This window comes from Anolis sagrei, chromosome 5, assembly GCF_037176765.1.
Source record: "Anolis sagrei isolate rAnoSag1 chromosome 5, rAnoSag1.mat, whole genome shotgun sequence".
NCBI classification, from domain to species: domain Eukaryota; kingdom Metazoa; phylum Chordata; class Lepidosauria; order Squamata; family Dactyloidae; genus Anolis; species Anolis sagrei.
In genome coordinates this window covers 19,114,185-19,135,005 of record NC_090025.1, presented here as the reverse complement: position 1 = coordinate 19,135,005, position 20,821 = coordinate 19,114,185, and the positions used below count along the sequence as shown (strand labels likewise).

Sequence of the window (20,821 nt, the reverse complement as noted above, 5' to 3'; positions counted from 1 at the left end):
ACTCTTATCAAGGATGCCCTTACGAAATGATTTCCAAAATTTTTTTCTTTTTTTTCTCTGTCATACCACGTATAGGCATGCCAACCTACTCGTAGGTCATGTCCTTCTAAATTCAAACCTTTTTCGTTTCCTAACAACATCCAATCTCTTATCCATAAGAGAGCACTTGCATCATGGTAAGCTTTTAAGTCTGGGAACCCTAGTCCACCTCTTGTTTTTTTATCAATTAAATTTAAATATTTAATTCTAGGTCTTTTTCCATTCCACACGAACTTCAATAGCTCTTTGTTCCAATTCTTAAACATTACTTGATTTCTGATTACTGGTATATTTTGAAATAAAAACAGTAACTTTGGTAATATATTCATTTTAACTAATGCTATTCTTCCTAAAAGAGATAGTTTCAGTGATTTCCAATTTTTAAGATCTTTCTGTATCTTGCTCCAAGCAAATTCGTAGTTATTTTTCAACAATTGTCCATTCTTTGCAGTTATCCAGATTCCTAGATATCTTAATTTTTTAACAATCTCCATTCCTGTAGCTTTTATTATTTTTTCCTGATGTTCAACCTTTACATTTTTTGTTAAAATTTTAGTTTTCCCCTTATTAATTTTGAAGCCTGCCACTCTTCCAAATTCATACAACTTCTTTATCCAACTCTCCAAATTATTTATTGGGTCTTCTACAATTCCCAATAGGTCATCCGCGAAAGCTTTAATCTTGTATTCATGTTTTCCTACTCTTACACCTTTAACATTCGTATCTTCTCTTATTTTCCTCATTAACGGTTCTAAAGCCATAATAAAGATCAGAGGGGATAACGGACATCCTTGTCGTGTTCCTTTCGTAATTACAAATTCCTCAGATTGTTGGCCGTTTATCCGTATTTTCGCCCTTTGTACTTCATAAATGGCATTAATTGCATTTGTAAATTTCGCTCCCATATCCATTTCTTGAATTAAGATCTTGAAGAAGTCCCAGTTTAAATTATCAAATGCTTTCTCTGCGTCGATGGATAATATTGCAACTTCTTTCTGGTGGTTTGCTTCAAAATATTCTATCAGATCTAAAACAACCCGTATATTGTCCTTCATATATCTTCCTGGGAGGAACCCTGTTTGGTCCTCCCCTATCCAGTCTGTCAAAAATTCTTTCAATCTTGTCGCCAAGATATTCGTAAATATTTTGTAATCTACATTCAGTAAGGAGATAGGTCTATAATTTTTAATGTCTTCTGGTGTTGAACCTTCTTTATGGATCATTACTATTTCAGCTTGATTCCAAGAATCTGGAATTTTTTGGTATAATAGTGCCTCATTTAAAACCCTTTTCAGTATTGGTAAAACCGTTTTCTTCATTGATTTATAAAATCCAGCTGTAAATCCATCTGGGCCTGGGGCTTTATCCGAATCCATTTTACTCACTGCTTTCTCTATCTCTTCCTCCGTAATCTCTTTATTCAACTTTTCCCGTATTTCTTCAGAAACTTTTTGTAATTTCAATTGGCTTATATACTCAGTAATTTCCTCTTTCTTTATTCCATCACTAGTATATAGTTTACTATAGTATTTTTTAAATTCTTCCATAATATCCTTGTCCGTCGTTAGTATTCTATCACCATCTATTATTTTCGTTATCTGTGTGGCCTGTTTCTTCTTACGAACTTGCCTTGCCAACCATTTCCCAGATCTATTCGCATTCTCAAACGTTTGTTGTTTCAAAAATTTTAGCTCTCTTGCATGCTTTTCCATCTCCAAGCGGGATTTCTCCTCTTTAAGTCTTGATAGTTCTTTATTCACTCTTTTACTATCCGGTTTCTTCTTTAATTCAGTCTCCTTATTTTCAATTTTATTCATCACTTCCTTCATTTGTCTATTTCTTTCTTTATTTTTCCTGACTCCATGTCGTATAAGACAGCCTCTTAGCACCGCTTTCAATGCATCCCAGATAACTTGTATTTTTGTCTCTTCAATATCATTAATTTCTAAATAGTCCTTGATAGATTTATTATAATATGCTTTATCTTCTTCTGTCTTAATCAGATTTTCATTTAATCTCCATTTTCTTTGATAATTTTTTTGATTTATTTTTATTTCCAGTGGGCAATGATCTGAAGTATCTCTAGGGAGTATTTCCATTTCTACAACTTTAGTTGATAGATTTTTCGTAATCCATGCAAGATCTATTCTTGACCATGATTGATGTCTGTGAGAGTAAAAGGTGTAATCCATCTTTTTTTCATTTCTAACTCTCCAAGTATCTTCCAAATCAAATTCTCTTTGAAGATCGAAGAATTTTTGCGGTAACAGCCCCCCGCTATCTCCGTTTCCTTTTGACTTGTTCCTATCTTTTTTCTTATCCATCACTCCATTGAAATCTCCTATCAATATGAGCTCATCAAATTCTGTTTCTCTCAGTTTTGTAGACAAAAATTGAATGAATTTGGTCTTTGGGCCATTTGGTGCATATATATTACATATAAGAATTTTCAAAGTACCCATCAAAATTCTGACAGCAACACATCTTCCCTCAACATCTTTAAATATCAATTCCGGTGTCAGATTATCTTTTATATATGTAACCACTCCTCTTTTCTTCTTTTCATATGATGAATAAAATGTCTTTCCTAATCTTTTATTTTCCAAATGTGCCACATGCTTGTGGCAGATATGCGTTTCTTGTAATAAGATTATGTCATAGTTCGCCTTTTGTAATTTCTCAAATATTTTTTTGCGTTTCTGGGGTGAGTTCAAACCATTGATGTTATTCAAAAAACAATTAATTTGTCGCTCCCCCATTTATCCAAGTAAATCTGTATCTGATCCTACGTCGCCAAGATTCAATTCCAAAATTCCTTGCGCAGTCACATCCGGTCCATAAGCTCCTTCTCCTAAATCTTCTGGCATTGGTACACTACTCCCTTGACTTTTACTGAATCTTCTGTACTCTTCTGGGGTCTCAATTCTTGGTTTTTTCTTCTCTTTACCATTGCCATTTCCATTTCCCGGTGTCAATGCCTTTTTGTCTCCCTTTCTTTCTCCAGATTTTTCCTCTCCTGATTCCTTCATTAAATTTTCATAAAAGGCCTTGGCTTTCTGTTCCGTTGTTAACCAATATCTTTCTTCTTTATATGTTACCATGATACCTTCAATTCTTTCCCATCGGAATCTGATGGATCTTTTCTTAAGTTCGTCTGTAAGGAAGTAGTATTTTCTTCTTCTGCTCAAAGTCGCTTGTGGATATTCTTTCAAAACAGCAATCTTGGTCTCTTTATAGTAAATTGGATTTTTATTACTTCTATATAGCACCTCATCCCTAGTTTTTTTGCGTGTGAATTGAACTATCACATCCCTTGGTGTCTTGTTTTTCCTTGAGTAGAATGAAGATACTCGATACACTTGATCTAGCTCCATCTCCAATTCATCCTCGTCACATTCTAGACATTTTATGATCAGATTAGTCATCAATTGCTCGATATCCTCCTGTTTCTCTTCTTGGATATTTCTGAATCTTAAGTAGTAGTCCATTTGTTTCTGGAGTAATTTTTCTTGCTCAATTTCTATTTTTTCCTTATGTCTATCTATGCCTTTAATTCTCTTCAAAATATGGGATTGTGTTTCTTCCATCTTTTCCTTGCTAATTTTCAATTCCTTTACTTCTCCATGCAACTGGGTTATATCTTTTTTTATTTGCCCAAATTCCTCTTCCATTTTCTTTTTCATGCCTTGAAACTCTTCCGTCATATTTTTATAATTCTTTTCTTGTTTATTGAAGAACTCCTCTTGTTTATCCGTCATCTCTTTTTTTAATAAGTCTTGCTTTTCAGACAATTTTTTGATTTCTTTCAATATATTTTCCATATTGAGGCTGGTATCTAGTGATCCTCTTCTTAATTGTATCTTTTCCTTCTCTTGTTTGCCTTTTGATGACATCTACTTTTTGTTACTCACAACAACAATTTCTAATACTTAATTAAAATTTCCTTAATTGATTCTAAATATTTTGTTTTATTTAATCTAAATTTTATATATTTATGTGTATATATATATATATTTAATCTATATTCTTTAGTTTTATTCAATATTCAATCAATTTAATATATAATCAAATTAATAAGATATTAATGATAAATACTTCAGTCTAGTAGTAATTTAATTTGAATAAATCAATTGGTATGCTTTAATATTCGACACCCATTCATCCAGTTTAATATAGATTCTTATTTACTGCTCCTGATCAATTGTTCCAAACCTATTTTCCCCTATTTAAATCAATTACTTATCTTTCCCCAATTTTCCAGCCTTTCAATCTTCTTTAAATCTCTCTGACTTGGCTGTCACACTGTTCACCCTTGCTGCAATCGTCTGCTTCTCTTCCTGGTTTATCGTCTACTTCTCGTCCTGGATCTAGTCGCTCGTCTACTTCTCTTCCTGGCTTATCGTCTACTTCTCGTCCTGGATCTAGGCCCTCGTCTGCTTCTCTTCCTCGTTCGTCTTCTTCTCGTCCTGGCTTTCTCCTCCGTCGTCTGCTTGTCTTCCCTATTTGCGTCTTTTTTCCCAAAAGAGAAGTATGCCGTTCTTGCCGCTCCGTAGCGGCTTTTCTCTATGGTTTCCCTTACTTCCGCCCTTCCACCTTTCTTCTTCCGGCTCCTCTTCCGCCCTTCTCCTTCTTTTCTCCTCCTCTTCCTTTACGTCACTTCCCTTTCCCCTCTTCGTCGCTTCCCACGTTGACTTCAACTTTGTTTATGAAGAAGAGGGTTCTCTAGCCATAACAACATGGCGCCAAGGTCGTATAGTCTTTCTTTCTTTTCTTTCCTCTATAGAAGGGGGGTTATGGAGGAGGGAACTTGCTCTTAATAAGATTCCAAGCCTTCAATTTTTTATCTACTCCCGACCTCTCCTCAAGAACGGCTGCTTACTTTATATCCTTCTACAGTATTTTAATAGTTCATTAATCATTGATATTTTATCATAATCGTCCTTATAATCCTTGCATCCTTTCTTTCCGGATTTAAATCAGAGTTCAATTTGTTCACATCCACTCTTTCAAATTCTCTATGTCCTTTCCTTTTTTCTTTACTCCTCTATTCCTTTAATTCTCCACTCTTTTCCGTTTGTTTCTTTCTCTCTAATTACCTGATGGTGAGATTTTCTTAAAGTTCTCTTTCCGAGATTTCTTCTTTCCTTCTTCTTATAATTTTGTGCGGGCTGGCTGCGGTTAAAACGGGCTTTCGCCCGATCCCAGCGGGGCGCTTGCTTCCCGCCGGCTCGGAGTCCCTTCGACCCCCCTCCCTGAGAGGAAGGGGCTCTTGGGGCTCTACAAGCCTCTGCGGGTTCGCTGCACCCTTACCTTCGATCCGGCAAGGGTGGGGGAGCTGTAAGCTCACCCTTAGGCACCTCTACGCTGGTCCCCCGTCGGAGCTCCCTCTCAACGAGGTTTGCCCGTCGCCATCACCCACCGGAAGTCCGCCATAGGCAGTCTTGTGGGCCTCTCTCACTGCCCAGAAGACATAACTGTCCGCAGACCAGGACCCTTCTTCTATGTGCCAGCCCTGCGTGGCCTGTGACGATAATGATAACTAGGCTGAAACTGACCGTACGTAACTTCTGGTCTGTTTTGGAAGTTCTAATTCTTATTTCCACACTATCTTGAAAAACTTTGAAGTCGGAAACCAAAAGTGCGCGGTGTGAGGTATCGTTATTGGCTAATGTCACCAATTCACTCACGTGTAGTTGCAAAACATGCAGTCCACGCCGCCGCATGATATAAAACCTGTTCATAATATGATGTGCACCGGCTGGGCCATAGTTGCTTAAGTCCCGAGCGTTAACGACCGTACTGTGGCCCTATTAACGCACCAAAGCCCAAAACCCTGCCTTCCTTAATCTCCTTATCTATCTTTTTCATGACCCCAGCTTCTAGGCCTATAACCGATTTTTAAATTGGATGCTACAAAAGTTGGGGGGGGGGGAACGTGGCTCACGGGCCGGGATCTGAAAACCCTCCTAAAGCCGCGAAGCAAGTAATTTGCTGCAGCTCTGTAAGGCTATCTTTCCGGCCAGCAACTAAGCGGACCCGCCTTGATTGGGCTGGGGCCCCCTTTGAACATTCACCTGTCCTGGGTTTTTACTATTGAACTGAGCGCCTCTTGGCCCAATTCTTGTGGGTTTTCCCTTGTAACAACTATTGGTTGCGTGGTTACCCTGGCATATTGTACAGGCGTGCTGATATTTACAGTCTTCGCGGGCGCAAGCTCCCTGGGCCGCGTATTCCCAGCACATACTCTTCTGTCTTTGCGGCTGTTGTGCTGGGACTCCCTGCCAAAAGGGCTGACTCCCCGTATCGTTCTGTATAGTGTGGCCGCTATCAGCCTTCTCACCAGAGACTGCTCTGGTTGTATTCATTACTTCCATCCACAATTGACTGTCAATGAGGTCCCATCTCTTGTTAGGCATCGTGGCGGCCTCAGAACGAAAGCGACTATCGTAAACCAGCCACGCCTGACCAGTGTAGTTGACATATGCCCCATACTGATAATTACAGTCCTCGCGGGCGCAAGCCCCCTGGGCCGCGTATTCCCAGCACATACCCTTTTGTCTTTGCAGCTGTTGTGCTGGGCCTCCCTGTCAAAAGGGCTGACTCTCTTTAGTGTTTTGTATAGTATGGCCGCTATCGGCCTTCTCACCAGAAACTGCTCTGGTTGTATTCATTACCTCCATCCACAATTGACTGTCGATGAGGTCCCATCGCTTGTTAGGCATCATGGCAGCCTCAGAACGAAAGCGGCTATCGTAAACAAGCCACGCCTGACCAGTGTAGTTGACATATGCCCCATATATTATATTTTGATATTTAAACAAGGCCTTGGCCCTGTAATCCTTTAGGGCCGCCCACATTCTTCTTCGGCGCCATCCTGAAAGAAAAATAACCAGTGACTGTGTCAATAAGTATATAGCGCCAGTATAACAAATTGACGAAGACTTTGTCCCTTATATATATCTAAACATATAGGGCAACACGTTTGCATTGAGTCTTGCTGTAAGGTTATCACAAGTTGGAGCTGACATCAGGAGCTCGCCCCGCACCCAAGTAGCCGGAGCCTACTATTGGGCCTATTGATCTACTCCCATTTGCATTGAGTCTTGCTGTGAGGTTATCACAAGTTGGGGCTGACAACCGGAGCTCACCCGCACCCCAGTAGCCAGAGCCTATCGTTGGGGCCTATTGATCTACTCACATTTGCAATTAGTCCCACTATAAGGTTTACATAAGTAGAGGCTAACCGCGGGAGCTCGCCCCCCTATACCAACCCAGGCCTGCCACTGGGCTTATTGCTCTAGTCATTTTCCTTTTTGAGTATACAGGCCGACTGTAAGGCCAACCTAATTTGGGGCTAACCAAGGGAGCTCACCTGTAGCAACTGGCAAAGACTGTACCATTGGGAGGTCACATAAGTTAAGGCTCCCATCGGGAGCTTGCAATACTTATGGCCAGGGCCCGCGACAGGGCTTATTGATCCCTTCCCATTTGACTTCATTGCTGGATCTAACAGCAGGAGCTCTCTCCCTGATCCATTTTTTTTTTGGTATCAGAAGCTGGATTAAACAGCAGGAGCTCCCCCTCTGATCCTATTTAAAATAATAATTTTTTTTGGTATCAGAAGCTGGATCTAACAGCAGGAGCTCCCCCTCTGATCCTATTTAAAATAATAATATTTATTTATTTATTTATTTTGGTATCAGAAGCTGGATCAAACAGCAGGAGCTCCCCCTCTGATCCTATTTAAAATAATAATTTTTATTTTATTTTATTATTATTATTTTTGGTATCAGAAGCTGGATCAAACAGCAGGAGCTCCCCCTCTGATCCTATTTAAAATAATAATTTTTATTTTATTTTATTTGGTATCAAAAGCTGGATCTAACAGCAGGAGCTCTCTCCCTGATCCATTTTTTTTGTATCAGAAGCTGGATCAAACAGCAGGAGCTCCCCCTCTGATCCTATTTAAAATAATAATATTTATTTATTTATTTATTTATTTTGGTATCAGAAGCTGGATCAAACAGCAGGAGCTCCCCCTCTGATCCTATTTAAAATAATAATTTTTATTTTATTTTATTATTATTATTATTGGTATCAGAAGCTGGATCAAACAGCAGGAGCTCCCCCTCTGATCCTATTTAAAATAATAATTTTTATTTTATTTTATTTTGTATCAAAAGCTGGATCTAACAGCAGGAGCTCTCTCCCTGATCCATTTTTTTTGGTATCAAAAGCTGGATCTAACAGCAGGAGCTCTCTCCCTGATCCATTTTTTGGGAGCTGTGGCTAACATCGGGAGCTCGCTCTGCTCCCAAATAAGAACTATCGACCTTAGGTCAGCAACCTCTGTAGCCAAGGGTATAACTCCCCTATTACCTGTGTATATTTAACATCATACCTACTACATATAACACGCATCCGGCCCAAAATAAAGTAATTGAAATAACTTTCACTTTCATTTTGCCCCATGTGGCAAACGAAATTGGGCCTATCCTAAAATGGCGGCCGCCCCATCTCCCACAATGGCCTCCATCAACGGCCCGGACGGTGCCCAAAATTGACGCTGCGAGCTAGCCGCATGCCAAGCCGCCCAGCTCCAGGCCCCTGGCCACGTGAGCCCTTGTTTGCCATAACCAAGGCCTCTGTGAAGGGCTTTGAAGCACCCAGCCTTCGTCCGGGAGGGGTGGGGGGTGGGTGAAGCCTCCCTCCCCCAGGACCCCTGTACAGACCTGTAGATGCTCTTCTTATCCCCTTAACCTCTTTTCTTTTCTTCTCTTCTTTGCTGAACCTCTTCAGGCTTCTTGTCTTCGCTCTTCTCTGCGACCTCTCTCTCCAACTTCCAGGCACGGAATGAGCCTGGGAGGGCCTGGCCTGTGCTAGCAGGCCACGCCCCCGGATGTTCTGGAGGGTTCCTCCAGAACTCCTCCCTGCCTCGTGTGAGGCAGACAAATGTTTTTTCTCTCCCCATTTCTTGGGGAGAGGAAAACTGTAATTTTCTGAAACAGAAAAACCAAGTGGTTTTGCAGAAAGCTCTGTTTAGGATATCCTTTAGCATCTTGGGAATAATAATTTTTGTACTCAAAATAGGACTTGACCTTGGAAAAAGCAATTACCTATTTATTGGACAAGGATCCTGTTGCCGCCCTGCATTAAAGCACACATGCAATTGAAGTCAGTGTTGCAAAAGGACCGTTGATCATAATGGACCTATTTTCCATCCCTTAATGTATTTTTCTACTGCATTATGTTGCCAATGTACTGGAAATCCCCTTTAGTTCCCAAGATACCTGCAATTGCCCAGAAAATAATTATTCTGAAGATCATAATTATGCAGAAAACATGGTGATATCCCTCTAAGAAATGATGAAGTTTATTTAGCAAAGAAAGTTTTTCATTTCTGCCTTCAAATTAAAATGACAGTTCAAGGCTAAAGGAGTTAGAAAGAACTACTAACTTTAATGAGAAACCATCACAATTTTGTTAAATTTGGCTCGTTGCAAAATGATTCTGATTCTGATAGCATCATGTACATTTCTGAAGGATTTGCACATAAAAAGGGCAAAAATAATCTAGTTCTTCATTCATTCCAAAATATTTGGTTACTGAGGGATATATTCTACTTACAGGAAACTAGTAACCACTAATTGACACTAGAATCAATTATTTTGGAGGATGATTAGGCTCTCTAGGCAGTTTTGCTTAGATTTTCTAGCTCTGTGTTTCCTGCAAGAAAGTGAAGATATGGCTAAATTTTCAGTTGTCAGATTTGCATATTAGTTTAATGTCACTTCATCTGCGTTGATAACAGTTGCATTCAGGACTATGGACAGCAACATAAATCCTGAAATACATTTTCTAACACATGATAACCTGTTCTGTAAACTCTTAACTGAAGAAGTCACTGTCTAAGTCACAATATGTGCTGTGACGGTTTTTATTAGTCTTCTTATGCCTAATAGACTGACACAATTTCTGAAGATATCAGATCCAAGTCTAATTGAGTTGATAAAGGAGAGAGCTGATCTTCAATAGAGGTAGAGCTTCCTGTAATTGCATCTTGCAAGGGCCTAGAATATCCGCTTTAGGAGCCTTGCTTCATGTAACCCTATAAAGTTCAACCTCAGATTAAAAACGTCCATCATATACCATATCTATATTATCAAGGATGATATAGAAAGAACCACATATTTAAGGCTGATTGGGGTAAATTGTAGGGGTGATAAGAAAATATGATGTATATATTCAGTTTTATCATATTTATTTACTGTATTGTTATAAGTGCTTTATTTAGCTTACTATATAGATTATAATCAAGTCTTATCAAGCATTTTGTTTGGTTTGTTATTGTGATATGGCCTAAGGGTTAATCAATAAAATTTACTATATCAAGGATGAACGAGCTCATAGAGGCTGGGGCCAATCTTACAGGACTCATCACCTAGACATTCCTTCCAGACATCTTTGTTTTCATCTGAGTCCTTCCCAAAATAGCAACTAAAAGTTATACCATGTCACCATATTTAGAAGAGCTCTTAACAAAAATCGAGGTATTTGATAAGGAGTGCTGTGAGATTCTGGGGGCTTTCTGTTTAGTGATGGCTTTCTTTTTGTATATTCTGTGCAGTCTGCACAATTTTGGGGGCCAAACATTGAGATATTTGTTGACATTTCATGGACTGCAAAAGTGAGATCTAGGGATCATTTATGATTCACAGAACCGCAGTTTATGGTCTAGAGCAGTGGTTCTCAACCTGTGGATCCCCAGGTGTTTTGGTCTACAACTCCCAGAAATTCCAGTCAGTTTACCAGCTGTTAGGATTTCTGCGAGTTGAAGGCCCAAACATCTGGGGACCCACAGGTTGAGAACCACTGCTCTAGAGAATATCATATGGTGGATTTTAGTCTCTCCTTTGAAGACTAGTGAAATAAAGTGAGATAAATTCAAAGATGCTTAAAACAGGCATATAACAATTGATCGTTCATTAGTTTACCTTAATTTGACTTTTGGGAGTTTACAGCCAAGGTTTGGAAAAGTTACATTTTTGGACCACAGCTGTCAGAATTCCTCAGCCAATATGGGACACATTTACATTGACCACCTTAATCTGTTTCAGATTGGTAATGATGAAAGTGGTTTCACTGTGCAGATGATTACATAGGAAGTCCTGCCTGGAAACAGTTTGAGGCCCAGATGGTAATTACACAAACCACAGGGCACGGATGTGCATGTTCACCAAAACACTTGCTTTCAAGTGTTTTGGTGAACATATGTTATCTAGCCTAGTCACCACAGTTTGAAACTAGCTTTTAAACTGCATTAAATGGTGAGTGTAGATAGAGTCATGGCCAACAACTTTTCAAGTTCTGTTTTCAGAGTCATCCCTTTGCCAGGGATCCTAATACTGTACATTGATTATAAAATCTGTGGTTGACTTTGGTAGCATTTTAAACTCTCATGTATTACTGGCGGTGATTTAGCATAAAGATAAATATAAAAAACAAAAGAAAAAATAATATATTAATGAAATACCTGACAACTAGTTTCATTTGTGTGGCTTTTGGGCAGTGTGGTTGGGAGGATTTGAACAATTAAAATTATTTCAAAAATAAACTAAATTCATAGAGAAATGTAAAATATAACAGGTCTTCTGTATCTACTGGAATTTGGTTCTAGGTCCCCTGTGGTTCTCAAGATCCATGGATCAAATCCTATAGTAGACAATAGCATAGTAAAATGGTGTCCCTTATCTAAAATGTCAAATTCAAGGTTTGATTTTTGGATTTTTCTCTTTTGAATATTTTCAAACCTTGAATGGTAGACTCCATGGGTGCAAAATACCTAGATATGGAGGACTGCATGTGCGTAGGAATGATTTCTCATTCTCATAATTCCCTTTTCAGTCTGAGTTCCATTTGCATTCTTATCGAGCACTAAATCTAGATTGGAGATCAATGAAACTAAAGCCATGAATCTGAAGGAGTCAGGTGGGTCGCTTGCAAATATATTAAATACAGATTCTTGCTATGGCTCATTACATATCTCTAGGCAGCTTTGCCACTGATATTTATCTAGGGAACAGGGATTTTTTAATTGATTTTTTTCCAGGTTGTCATACTCAGCAGGGATGTATATGAAATTATGAAAGCACTAGCTGTAATGTTCTCTCATTTTTTTGATCAAGGCGCTTTTTTTTTACTCTGAGCAAAGGAAAGAGGTTCCTGTGTACTTTATGAGAAATATGTGCTTTTCTAAGGCTGCAGTTTACAACTGGTGTCACAAGCGAACTTCTTGGAAGTGATAAACATTTCCCATACCACGTCATCACCTCCCACTGTACTAGACTAAAGTTGGAGACATGGCATAAAGATGGCTCAAACTTTAGCTTCCTTTAGGGTATACTGCAGGGATTAAGTACCAGGGAATGCTAGTCATATATTACTGGAAAATATCTATCTGTAGAGGAAATATATGTCTTTTTGTTTTATCAAATGCAAATAGGTGAAACTGTAGGCGCTGGTTCAACATTTACAGGAATCATACTGTAATTTCAGTTTCCCATGAAATTTTTCATGTGCTTCCTTTATTGAGTGGGCATCTACATTAGAGCTGAACACCTTAGGACAGTGGTTTTCAACCTTCCTAATGCCACGACCCCTTAATACAGAACCTCATGTTGTGGTGACTTCCAACCATAACATTATTTTCATTGCTTCTTCATAACTGTAATTTTGCTACTGGTATGAATTGTAATGTAAATATCTGATATGCAGGATATATTTTCCTTCACTGGACCAAATTTGGTACAAATACCCAATACACCCAAATTTGAATACTGGTGGGATGGTGGGGGGGGGGGGGGGTGATTTTGTCATTCGAAAGTTGTAGCTGCTGAGATTTATAGTTCACCTACAATCAAATAGCATTCCATAATCCACCAATGATGGAATTGAACCAAACTTGGCACACAGAACTCCCATGACCAACAGATACTACTGGAAGGGTTTGGTAGGCATTGACCTTGAGTTTTGAAGTTGTAGTTCACCTACATCCAGAGAGCACTGTGGACTCAATCAATGATAGATCTGGACCAAACTTGGCACAAATACTCAATATGCCCAAATGTGAAAAACTGGTGGAGTTTCGGGAAAATAGACCTTGACATTTGAGAGTTGTACTTGCTGTTCACATACAATCAAAGAGCATTCTGAACCCCACCAAAGATTGAATTGGGCCAAACTTCCCATACAGAACCCCATGCCTTGAAGAGACTCACTGGTGCGAGCTTACCTCCAGCCTCACACACTCTTCCACGCCCAACCATGCGCACCATGCTGCCATGCACCACACATACCTGCTCTCCCCTTCCCACTTGAAGTCTCAGAAACAGACTTCTCCTTGTCTGAGAGGCCAGCCAATCACAGTGTAGGAGGGCTTTTGATGGGAGGATTTGCCATCTGTTCCGAAAAAGGAAGAAAAGGCCAGGTGGAGAGATCTTCAGTCTCCTCTGCCAAAGGGGTTCCCAAGACCATAAGAATATATGTTTTCAGATGGTCTTTGGTGACCCCTCTGAAACCCCCTTGCGATACCCTCAAGAGGCCCTAAACCTCGGGTTGAGATACACTGCCTTTGGAAATACCTTTTCTTTTTTTAGATTGTAAAGCATTTTTGATCTTTGTCACTCATTTCAGAAATATCTTTTCTTCGTAAAAACAAGAATGCATGTATGCGTGTGGGGGAGATAAAGAAAGAAAAAAAGAAAGAAGAGAGAGAGCATTTACACTGTAAACTTAATGCAGAGTGGCACCACTTTAAATGCTGTGGCTCAATGCTATGGATTTGTGTAAGTTGTAGTTTTACAGTCTTTAATTTTTTTTGCCAAAGAGTGCTGGTGTCTTACCAAACTACAACTCTCAGGATTTCAAACATTGAGCCATGTCAGTTAAAATTGTGTCAGATTATTACATTAATTTAACAGTGTAGATGTAGTACTAAGAAAATGAAGTGGGATGAGGGAGAGACTGGAGTAATGAATGCGTCTGCCTACAGCTAAAAATATGTGGAATTATCCAGTATAATTGGAACAGTCTTATCCAAACTTTTCTGGCTTACTTTAAAACTGCTCAGATTTCATCAAAGAAAACCCCCTTCCTCCATAAAAAGCATTCTTTATTTAGCTTTGCATGAAATACCTTGGATAACTCTATCTAATTTGGAGGAAGATAAGGCTTTTCTATTTAATTTTCTTGAGGTTTAACATAAGTTGTCTGACCTTCCATCTCCTCATGCTGAGCAAAGTTACATCCACATCCCTCATTTTGCCTTTTGCCATTCTGTAATTTTAAAAAAATCAGTTTTCTTCATTATTATCCCTTCCCATGACTTTAACCACATTGATTTAGTAGATCAATTTAAGAGCTAAATGAATGGCATGTGAATTTTTAAATAGCCTTAATTTACTGTCATTATTTCTCTCTCTTTTAGCCCAAGATTTCTTGAAGGAAGATAATCTGTTTCTGCTGGTATATAAACCTGTGTTCTACTTACTTAAATTGTTACCGTATGTTCACTTTCACTTTGCCCACATATTCCAAGAATAAATCAAAGAGTTACTTTAGAATTAATGAAGAAATGTGAACTCATTTTTAGTGCCATTAAGCAAGGCAGAAAAAGCCAACTATACATATTTAACATAATCCCTTTTCAATAAGAATGGAGGTAGAAAGTGTGCAAAGAAACCAAAGAAATGCAACCTTTAGTGGAATCATGAAACCATTTGTAAGTTGATTAAAATGTTATCTCAACCCTCTAGTGTGATTCTATTGTAAAAGTCCTTAAGTCACTCTGGAAGACCTAGAGTAGAAGATTTCAAATATGAATAGGACTTTTTGGTCAGAGGTGTCTGGGAAGTTTGCAATGGTTCACTTATCACCTTTCAATCTTGAGTTAGAAGCCTTCAAGTCACCTATTGACTTAGGACCTCTTCACACAGCCCAGGGGGGCTGGGCCGTTGCACCAGCAGTCGCTGACAAAAGGATTCTTCGTTACGCCCCATGCTCCCTCCACATCACATAGTGGGGATGTGACACGGTGTATTGGTACCCTGTCCCCATCAGATGGGCAAAAGGGTGGCAACACATGACAACGCTCGTTGCCTTGCCACTCTTTCCCCCATCATATGAGGGGGGGGGGGGAGAGGAAAGTACGGGTAGCTCTGCTGAAGGTACCAAAAAACACTTTCTTCCATATGGTGGAGGAGGATTTGCCTTCTGCTGCTTCCCCTCCACTTGGGAGGAATCTGGGTGGGGCCTGCAGTGCTTCATCTGATGGCACTTGGCAGGCCCCTTCCAAGCTGTGGGTAAAAGTGGCAAAATGGGGCTATTTTGCCCCATGTGAAGAGGTCCTTAGTGTGACCTTGTAAGTTTCATAGGGTTTTCTTAAGCAAGGAGTAATCAGAGGTGGTTTTGCCAGTTCTTTTCTTTGAAATATAGCTTATAGCACCTGATATATGGTTTCTCATTGAAATACTAATCTGTCTGATCCTGCTTAGCTTCCAAGATCAGACAGAATATGGTGCTTTTGGATTCATTTTTTTGTTCAGCAGATGCCTTTGGCAGGCAGGCAAAAAGTATGGACCCCTTCTCAGAATGAAGCAGCAGATAGTTTTATGATATTCAACATCAGCATGTCTTTAAATTAAAACTGTGATCATGTGATCTAGTTTCAGGTCTAACAGCTACCATAATTTCAAAGTATGGATGAGTGCAAGTGATTTTTCAAGATATGCAACAACAGTGATCTAATATGAAATAAATACTAAATGAATAAAGTAGAGTCTTGCTTATCCAACCTTCGCTTATCCAACGTTCTGTATTATCCACTGCAGTCTGCCTCCCACCTGGATCCACAGGTGAGGGAAGTGGATTGTATATTTACCGGTGGAATTATGTCCAGGGCGGGGGGAAGAAAGTACCCTTGTTTGTTTGGGTGCTAAATTCATATATACAATAATTACTACATAACATTACTGTGTATTGAACTGCTATTTCTGTCAATTTGTTGTAAAACATGATGTTTTGGTGCTTGATTTGTAATATTATAATATAATCTGATGTTTAATAATCCCTCCTTATTATCCAACATTTTCACTTATCCAGTGTTCTGCTGGCCTGTTTACGTTGGATAAGCGAGACTCTACTGTACTACTCTAATTTATTTTGTACAATCATAAATGGTGGAAATGCTAATTATAGGTAAGAGAAAATAAAGATAATAAGCTGATTTATTTTCAATTCAAGCTAATGGACCCCCTGAAACCTTTACACAGATCCTCAAGGGATACGGCCCCTGGTTAAGAATCATTGTTTTAGGATATTTAGGGTCTGAAGATAAAAAGGGAACACTTTGTTCCATGTATGCAACCTGGACTTCTTGGGGGGAAGGCAAGCTATAAATATGCTTAATGTACTGGAGCTGAGCTGAAGGTATTTTAAATGAAAATTGTCAAAAACTGCAAAATGTGGTGGTGTTTTTGAGGAGGGGCTTCAGATGTGCAGAAGTAGTTGCCTTTTTAGATTACTCTTGTTTGTCAAGAAGCATTGAATTCACCTGGTGAAACTGTCACAACCAACTTGATATCTCCTTCTTATCTATTATGGCAACATTTTAGCTCCATAAGGACCAATACTCAGAGAATGAGTTTGCTATTGGTATATATACTAGGAATATGTCATACAGAATGATTGCATGGACAGTAAATATCATGTATTCTGGCTAAGGATAAAGCATTCTAGCTTATCATTCACTTCTGAGTAGCTAATCACTTATTCACTGTATTGTGGAAAAGTAAGAACCATACATGATTATCAATGGCCACCTGCTGCTCAGAGTATACACTCTGCAGAATGAATGCCTCAGGAAATCCACCGAAGAAGACATTGCTCTGCTCCCATTTACCCTGTTTTATTCTGCCTCGAACTCAATGATTTGAAAGATGCTCTGTGAATCATAGCTTTTTGATATTAGGATTATGCTTCAGCAACACCATCCTAGATACTCTTAATGGGTCTTAGATCTCAATGCCCCTGTAGTGAGAGGACATAATTATCGGCTAGGTTTCCAGAAACCATGGAGGTTCTGATTAATATTAAAAGCTTTTTTTATTTAAAAAGAAGAAGAAGAAGGATAAGATGGGGTGAAATGATCAAACAATCTCCAGAGTGGGAAGCTTCTACAGTGAGTCACTGAGCAATGAGACAGCAATCTGAGCTATTGTAACATAATGCTGGAAAGGTCATTTGTTTGCTTTTTAGAACAAGGTTATAATCCATTCATTAAAAATTCAGTACATGTGCATTTTAGGATGGGATCATAGAGGGAGTCCCCCGCCCCCACCTTTTGGTGCCCTGGTGTTGCCATCTCTATAGAGGAGAAAAATGATAGTGTTGCCCTGAATTATTCCATGGGGAAGAAATAGCTGGACTTGCTTCTGTAGTTACATCTTGTAAGAAGCAAATGAATCTTTAGATACATCTGCTGTGTGTTGTTAACGCAGTGGTGTTGACACCACTTTAACTCTTGTGGTTCAATGCTGATGAATCTTGTACTTTGGTAATACAACAGCAGGCTTTGCAGAGAAACCAAAAACCTTGCAAAACTAATTTTTGCACCTTGGATAATACAGTAGAGTCTCGCTTGTCCAACCTTCACTTATCCAACATTCTGTATTATCCAATGCAGTCTGTCTTCCACCCAGATCCACAGCTGCTTCAATACATTGTGATGTTTTGGGGCTACATTGGTAAATACAGTAATTACTACATAATGTTACTGTGTTTTGAACTGCTTTTTTCTGTTGATTAGTTGTAAAACATGAATGTTTTGGTGCTTAATTTGTAAAATCATAAAGTAATTTGATGTTTAAAAGGCTTTTCTTTAATCCCTCTGTATTATTCAACATTTTTGCTTATCCAACGTTCTGCTGGTCCATTTATGTTGGATAAGCAAGATTCTACTGTATATTTAAAGTTCAGAGTAAAACCCAGAGCAGCTTCAGCACATTGTTGATATGGGAGTCTGATGTCTCTGTCAGATGGTTTGCCATTAAAATACAGGCAGTCTGAATTTGTTTGTAAGGTACTTTTTTCAGGCTGTGGAAACAAGGATTGGTGATAAAGCTTCAGTTGAGACACCTTTTCCCTATGATAGCTCCTGCAGGAGTGAATTTCCCTTCCGAGGAGTAGATTTCTCTGACTTCATGTTGTTTCACCCCCATTCTTAATTATAAGTAATTTGTACGTTGGGTGTTTGTAACTTGGGGACTGCCTGTATGGAGCGTATTTCCCAGTAAATATTTTTTTAGAATGCAGGTGCTTATGATAATTTGTATTGGACTTACAAGCTCGTAATACAGGGTAATTTCGACAGCATACACCAGTTCCCCTCCATTTGTGTGACAGAGCCTGCTGGCTCCCATCCCACAATGTAGAGCTATTTCCGATGGGGTTCCATCATGCAAATGGAAGGGAAATGAGATATGCCATTGTGGTGGCAACATGGGAGGCTTCCTGTCTTGCAAAAGGATGATAGCCCCTCACCAGGCTCCATTGGATTCATTATGATGCATGGTGATTCCAGCAGCCAATATGATAAGATAGGTCCCTAGCCTGTTTTTTTTTTTCTTTTTGAAGAAAATTCTACCAGAGATAAATCTACCAGATTCTTGACCATATTTCTTTAATCTCTTAGTCAATAAAGTATGCACTTAACAGGTTTATTGAAATGTTCAATGAATATTGTATTAGCATTTTTTTTAATATCCAGTTTTTAATTTTGTCTCCTTACATGTTAAGTCTTGCACAAATAAAATATTATTTTAGTTAAGATAAAAAAGAGTCCTGTGTGGCACTTGTTTTTACTGCAATGAACCACCCTAGCCGCCTTACTTAAATATTTTTCTTTCCCCCTTTTTACTTCCAAATGAAACTGAAAGCCAGAATCATTCTGTGCCAGCCTTCCTCAACCCAAAGCCATTGTTCAGGATTTGTGGAAGTCATATTCCAAAAATCCAAAATGCCCCATGATGGTTTAAGGTACCTTTCTGCCCCAAGGAATAGATATTATAAATTATTCCACTGCAAAGAATCTGTCCTGGTGCTTGTTATGAACCAAGAGAAATCAATAGAAAGCTGTCAGTTTCAACAGCTAGACAGCTCTTCCAGATACTATAAAAGGTGTGGGAGGTTGCATGGCACCATGAGTGAATCAGCTAGATAACGTCAGAGTGACAAAGATTTTCTTTCATGGGAGAAACATTCTAAAGCAGTAATGGAAAGTCCTTGAGAAAGTTCTAAGATATACCTCTTCAATCCTCAATAGGCCTCATCAATAGATGCAGAGATACAATCCTTCACAAATTTCATTCTCAGATGGAACAGTGTGTAATATTGATAACTTTATTTCTGCTGTGAAAAAAGGACATATTCACACTTTTTATTTGCACAGAAAACATTTTTAATACAGAAAACAGCAATGTCCTTTTCTATGCCCTCCAAAAAAAATCACAAGTACGTTTTGCACAGAATAAGTTACAAACTAGAAATATTAGTCAGTTCAGGAGTCTTTCAGCTATTTTTCAAATATGCTTGGCCCTCCATAATCATGGATTCTGCATCCACACATTCAACAAACCACAGCCCAAAAATACCTTTTAAAAATTCCCTTGCTGATTGCTATTTTATATAAGGGATGCTATTTTACTCTATCATTGAATGCAATGATACATCAGTTTCTATGGATTTTGGTGTCCGGTCCTGGAACCAAATCTCAGTAGATATTGAGGGCCCACTGAACGTTTCATCCCTGTTTTAGTATAACTAAGTATGTGTTGAATTTAATGCATCATATCAAATCCTATTGATGCACCATTTTGCATTTTCAGTTCTTCTCCAAGTATTCTTATTTGGTGAGTTTTGATTTCCCTCCCAGAGATTTTTGAAAGTGTATGCTTTTTATTATGATATCAGTTTTTCCATTAATGATAATGCAAAAGCCTGCTTCGTTGCTACTTTGATAGAAAGGCTTCACTTTAGGAGATACTCCAGTACTGGACTTTATAACCTGTTGTGATAGCCACCATTTTGGAGAGATACATTTTTTGTACATGTACTAATCTTATTATAATTCCAAGTCTGAAATGGCAATCACTTATACTGATGTTCTTTGAATTTCAGGTATTTATGAGCCGCCATTTCTTATACTACTGCGGTGAACCTACCCTGGATGTGAAGATTGCCTTTTGTCAGGTGTGTGTTCCTTACAGGTAAAACAAGGTACAGTATATACTAGTACTTACATGTTTTATGGTTAATGTTACAATAAATGTATTGTTCTCATTAGCTGCCATCAAGTTGATTTCTATTTATGATGACCGTATGAATGAGAGATTATGAAGTTATCCTGTTATCAACAATTACTTTTCAGCTCCTGCACATTTAGAGACATGGGTTCCTTAATAGAGTCTCTTCCTATAGAGTTTGGAGTAAGGTCCTCCACATTTCATACTGCATCCCACCTTATCAAGCATTATTTTGTTTTCTAGTGAGTCAAATCTTCACATGATCTATTCAAAGTACAACAATCACAGTTTAGTAATCCTGGCTTCTAAGAAGAGTTCAGGCTTGTTTTTTTTTTTTTTTACCAGTCTACACTGTCTGTAGAACTTCTTAAGAACTACGATTCAAATGAATTGATTTTATTTTTAACAGGTATTTTCACCTTCTA

At 38.7% G+C, this 20,821-nt stretch overlaps 1 protein-coding gene and 1 long non-coding RNA gene across 7 annotated transcripts in view; both read left to right on the top strand.

The window, feature by feature from the left end:
- The window catches only part of LOC137097154 (uncharacterized), a 336,194-nt gene that overhangs the window by 193,187 nt on the left and 122,186 nt on the right, over positions 1-20,821 (top strand). The window lies entirely within an intron of this gene.
- Positions 1-20,821, top strand: part of MAPK10 (mitogen-activated protein kinase 10) — a 272,191-nt gene that overhangs the window by 129,184 nt on the left and 122,186 nt on the right. For 5 of the 6 annotated variants that reach the window (XM_060779279.2, XM_067468579.1, XM_067468577.1 and 2 more), the window contains one exon: positions 20,272-20,343. In XM_060779279.2, coding sequence (XP_060635262.1) covers positions 20,278-20,343 — 66 coding nt within the window. In that variant the 5' untranslated portion in view covers positions 20,272-20,277. Of the gene's footprint in view, positions 1-20,271; positions 20,371-20,821 lie in introns of all 6 variants that reach the window. The other variant, XM_067468580.1, reaches the window with a different exon arrangement.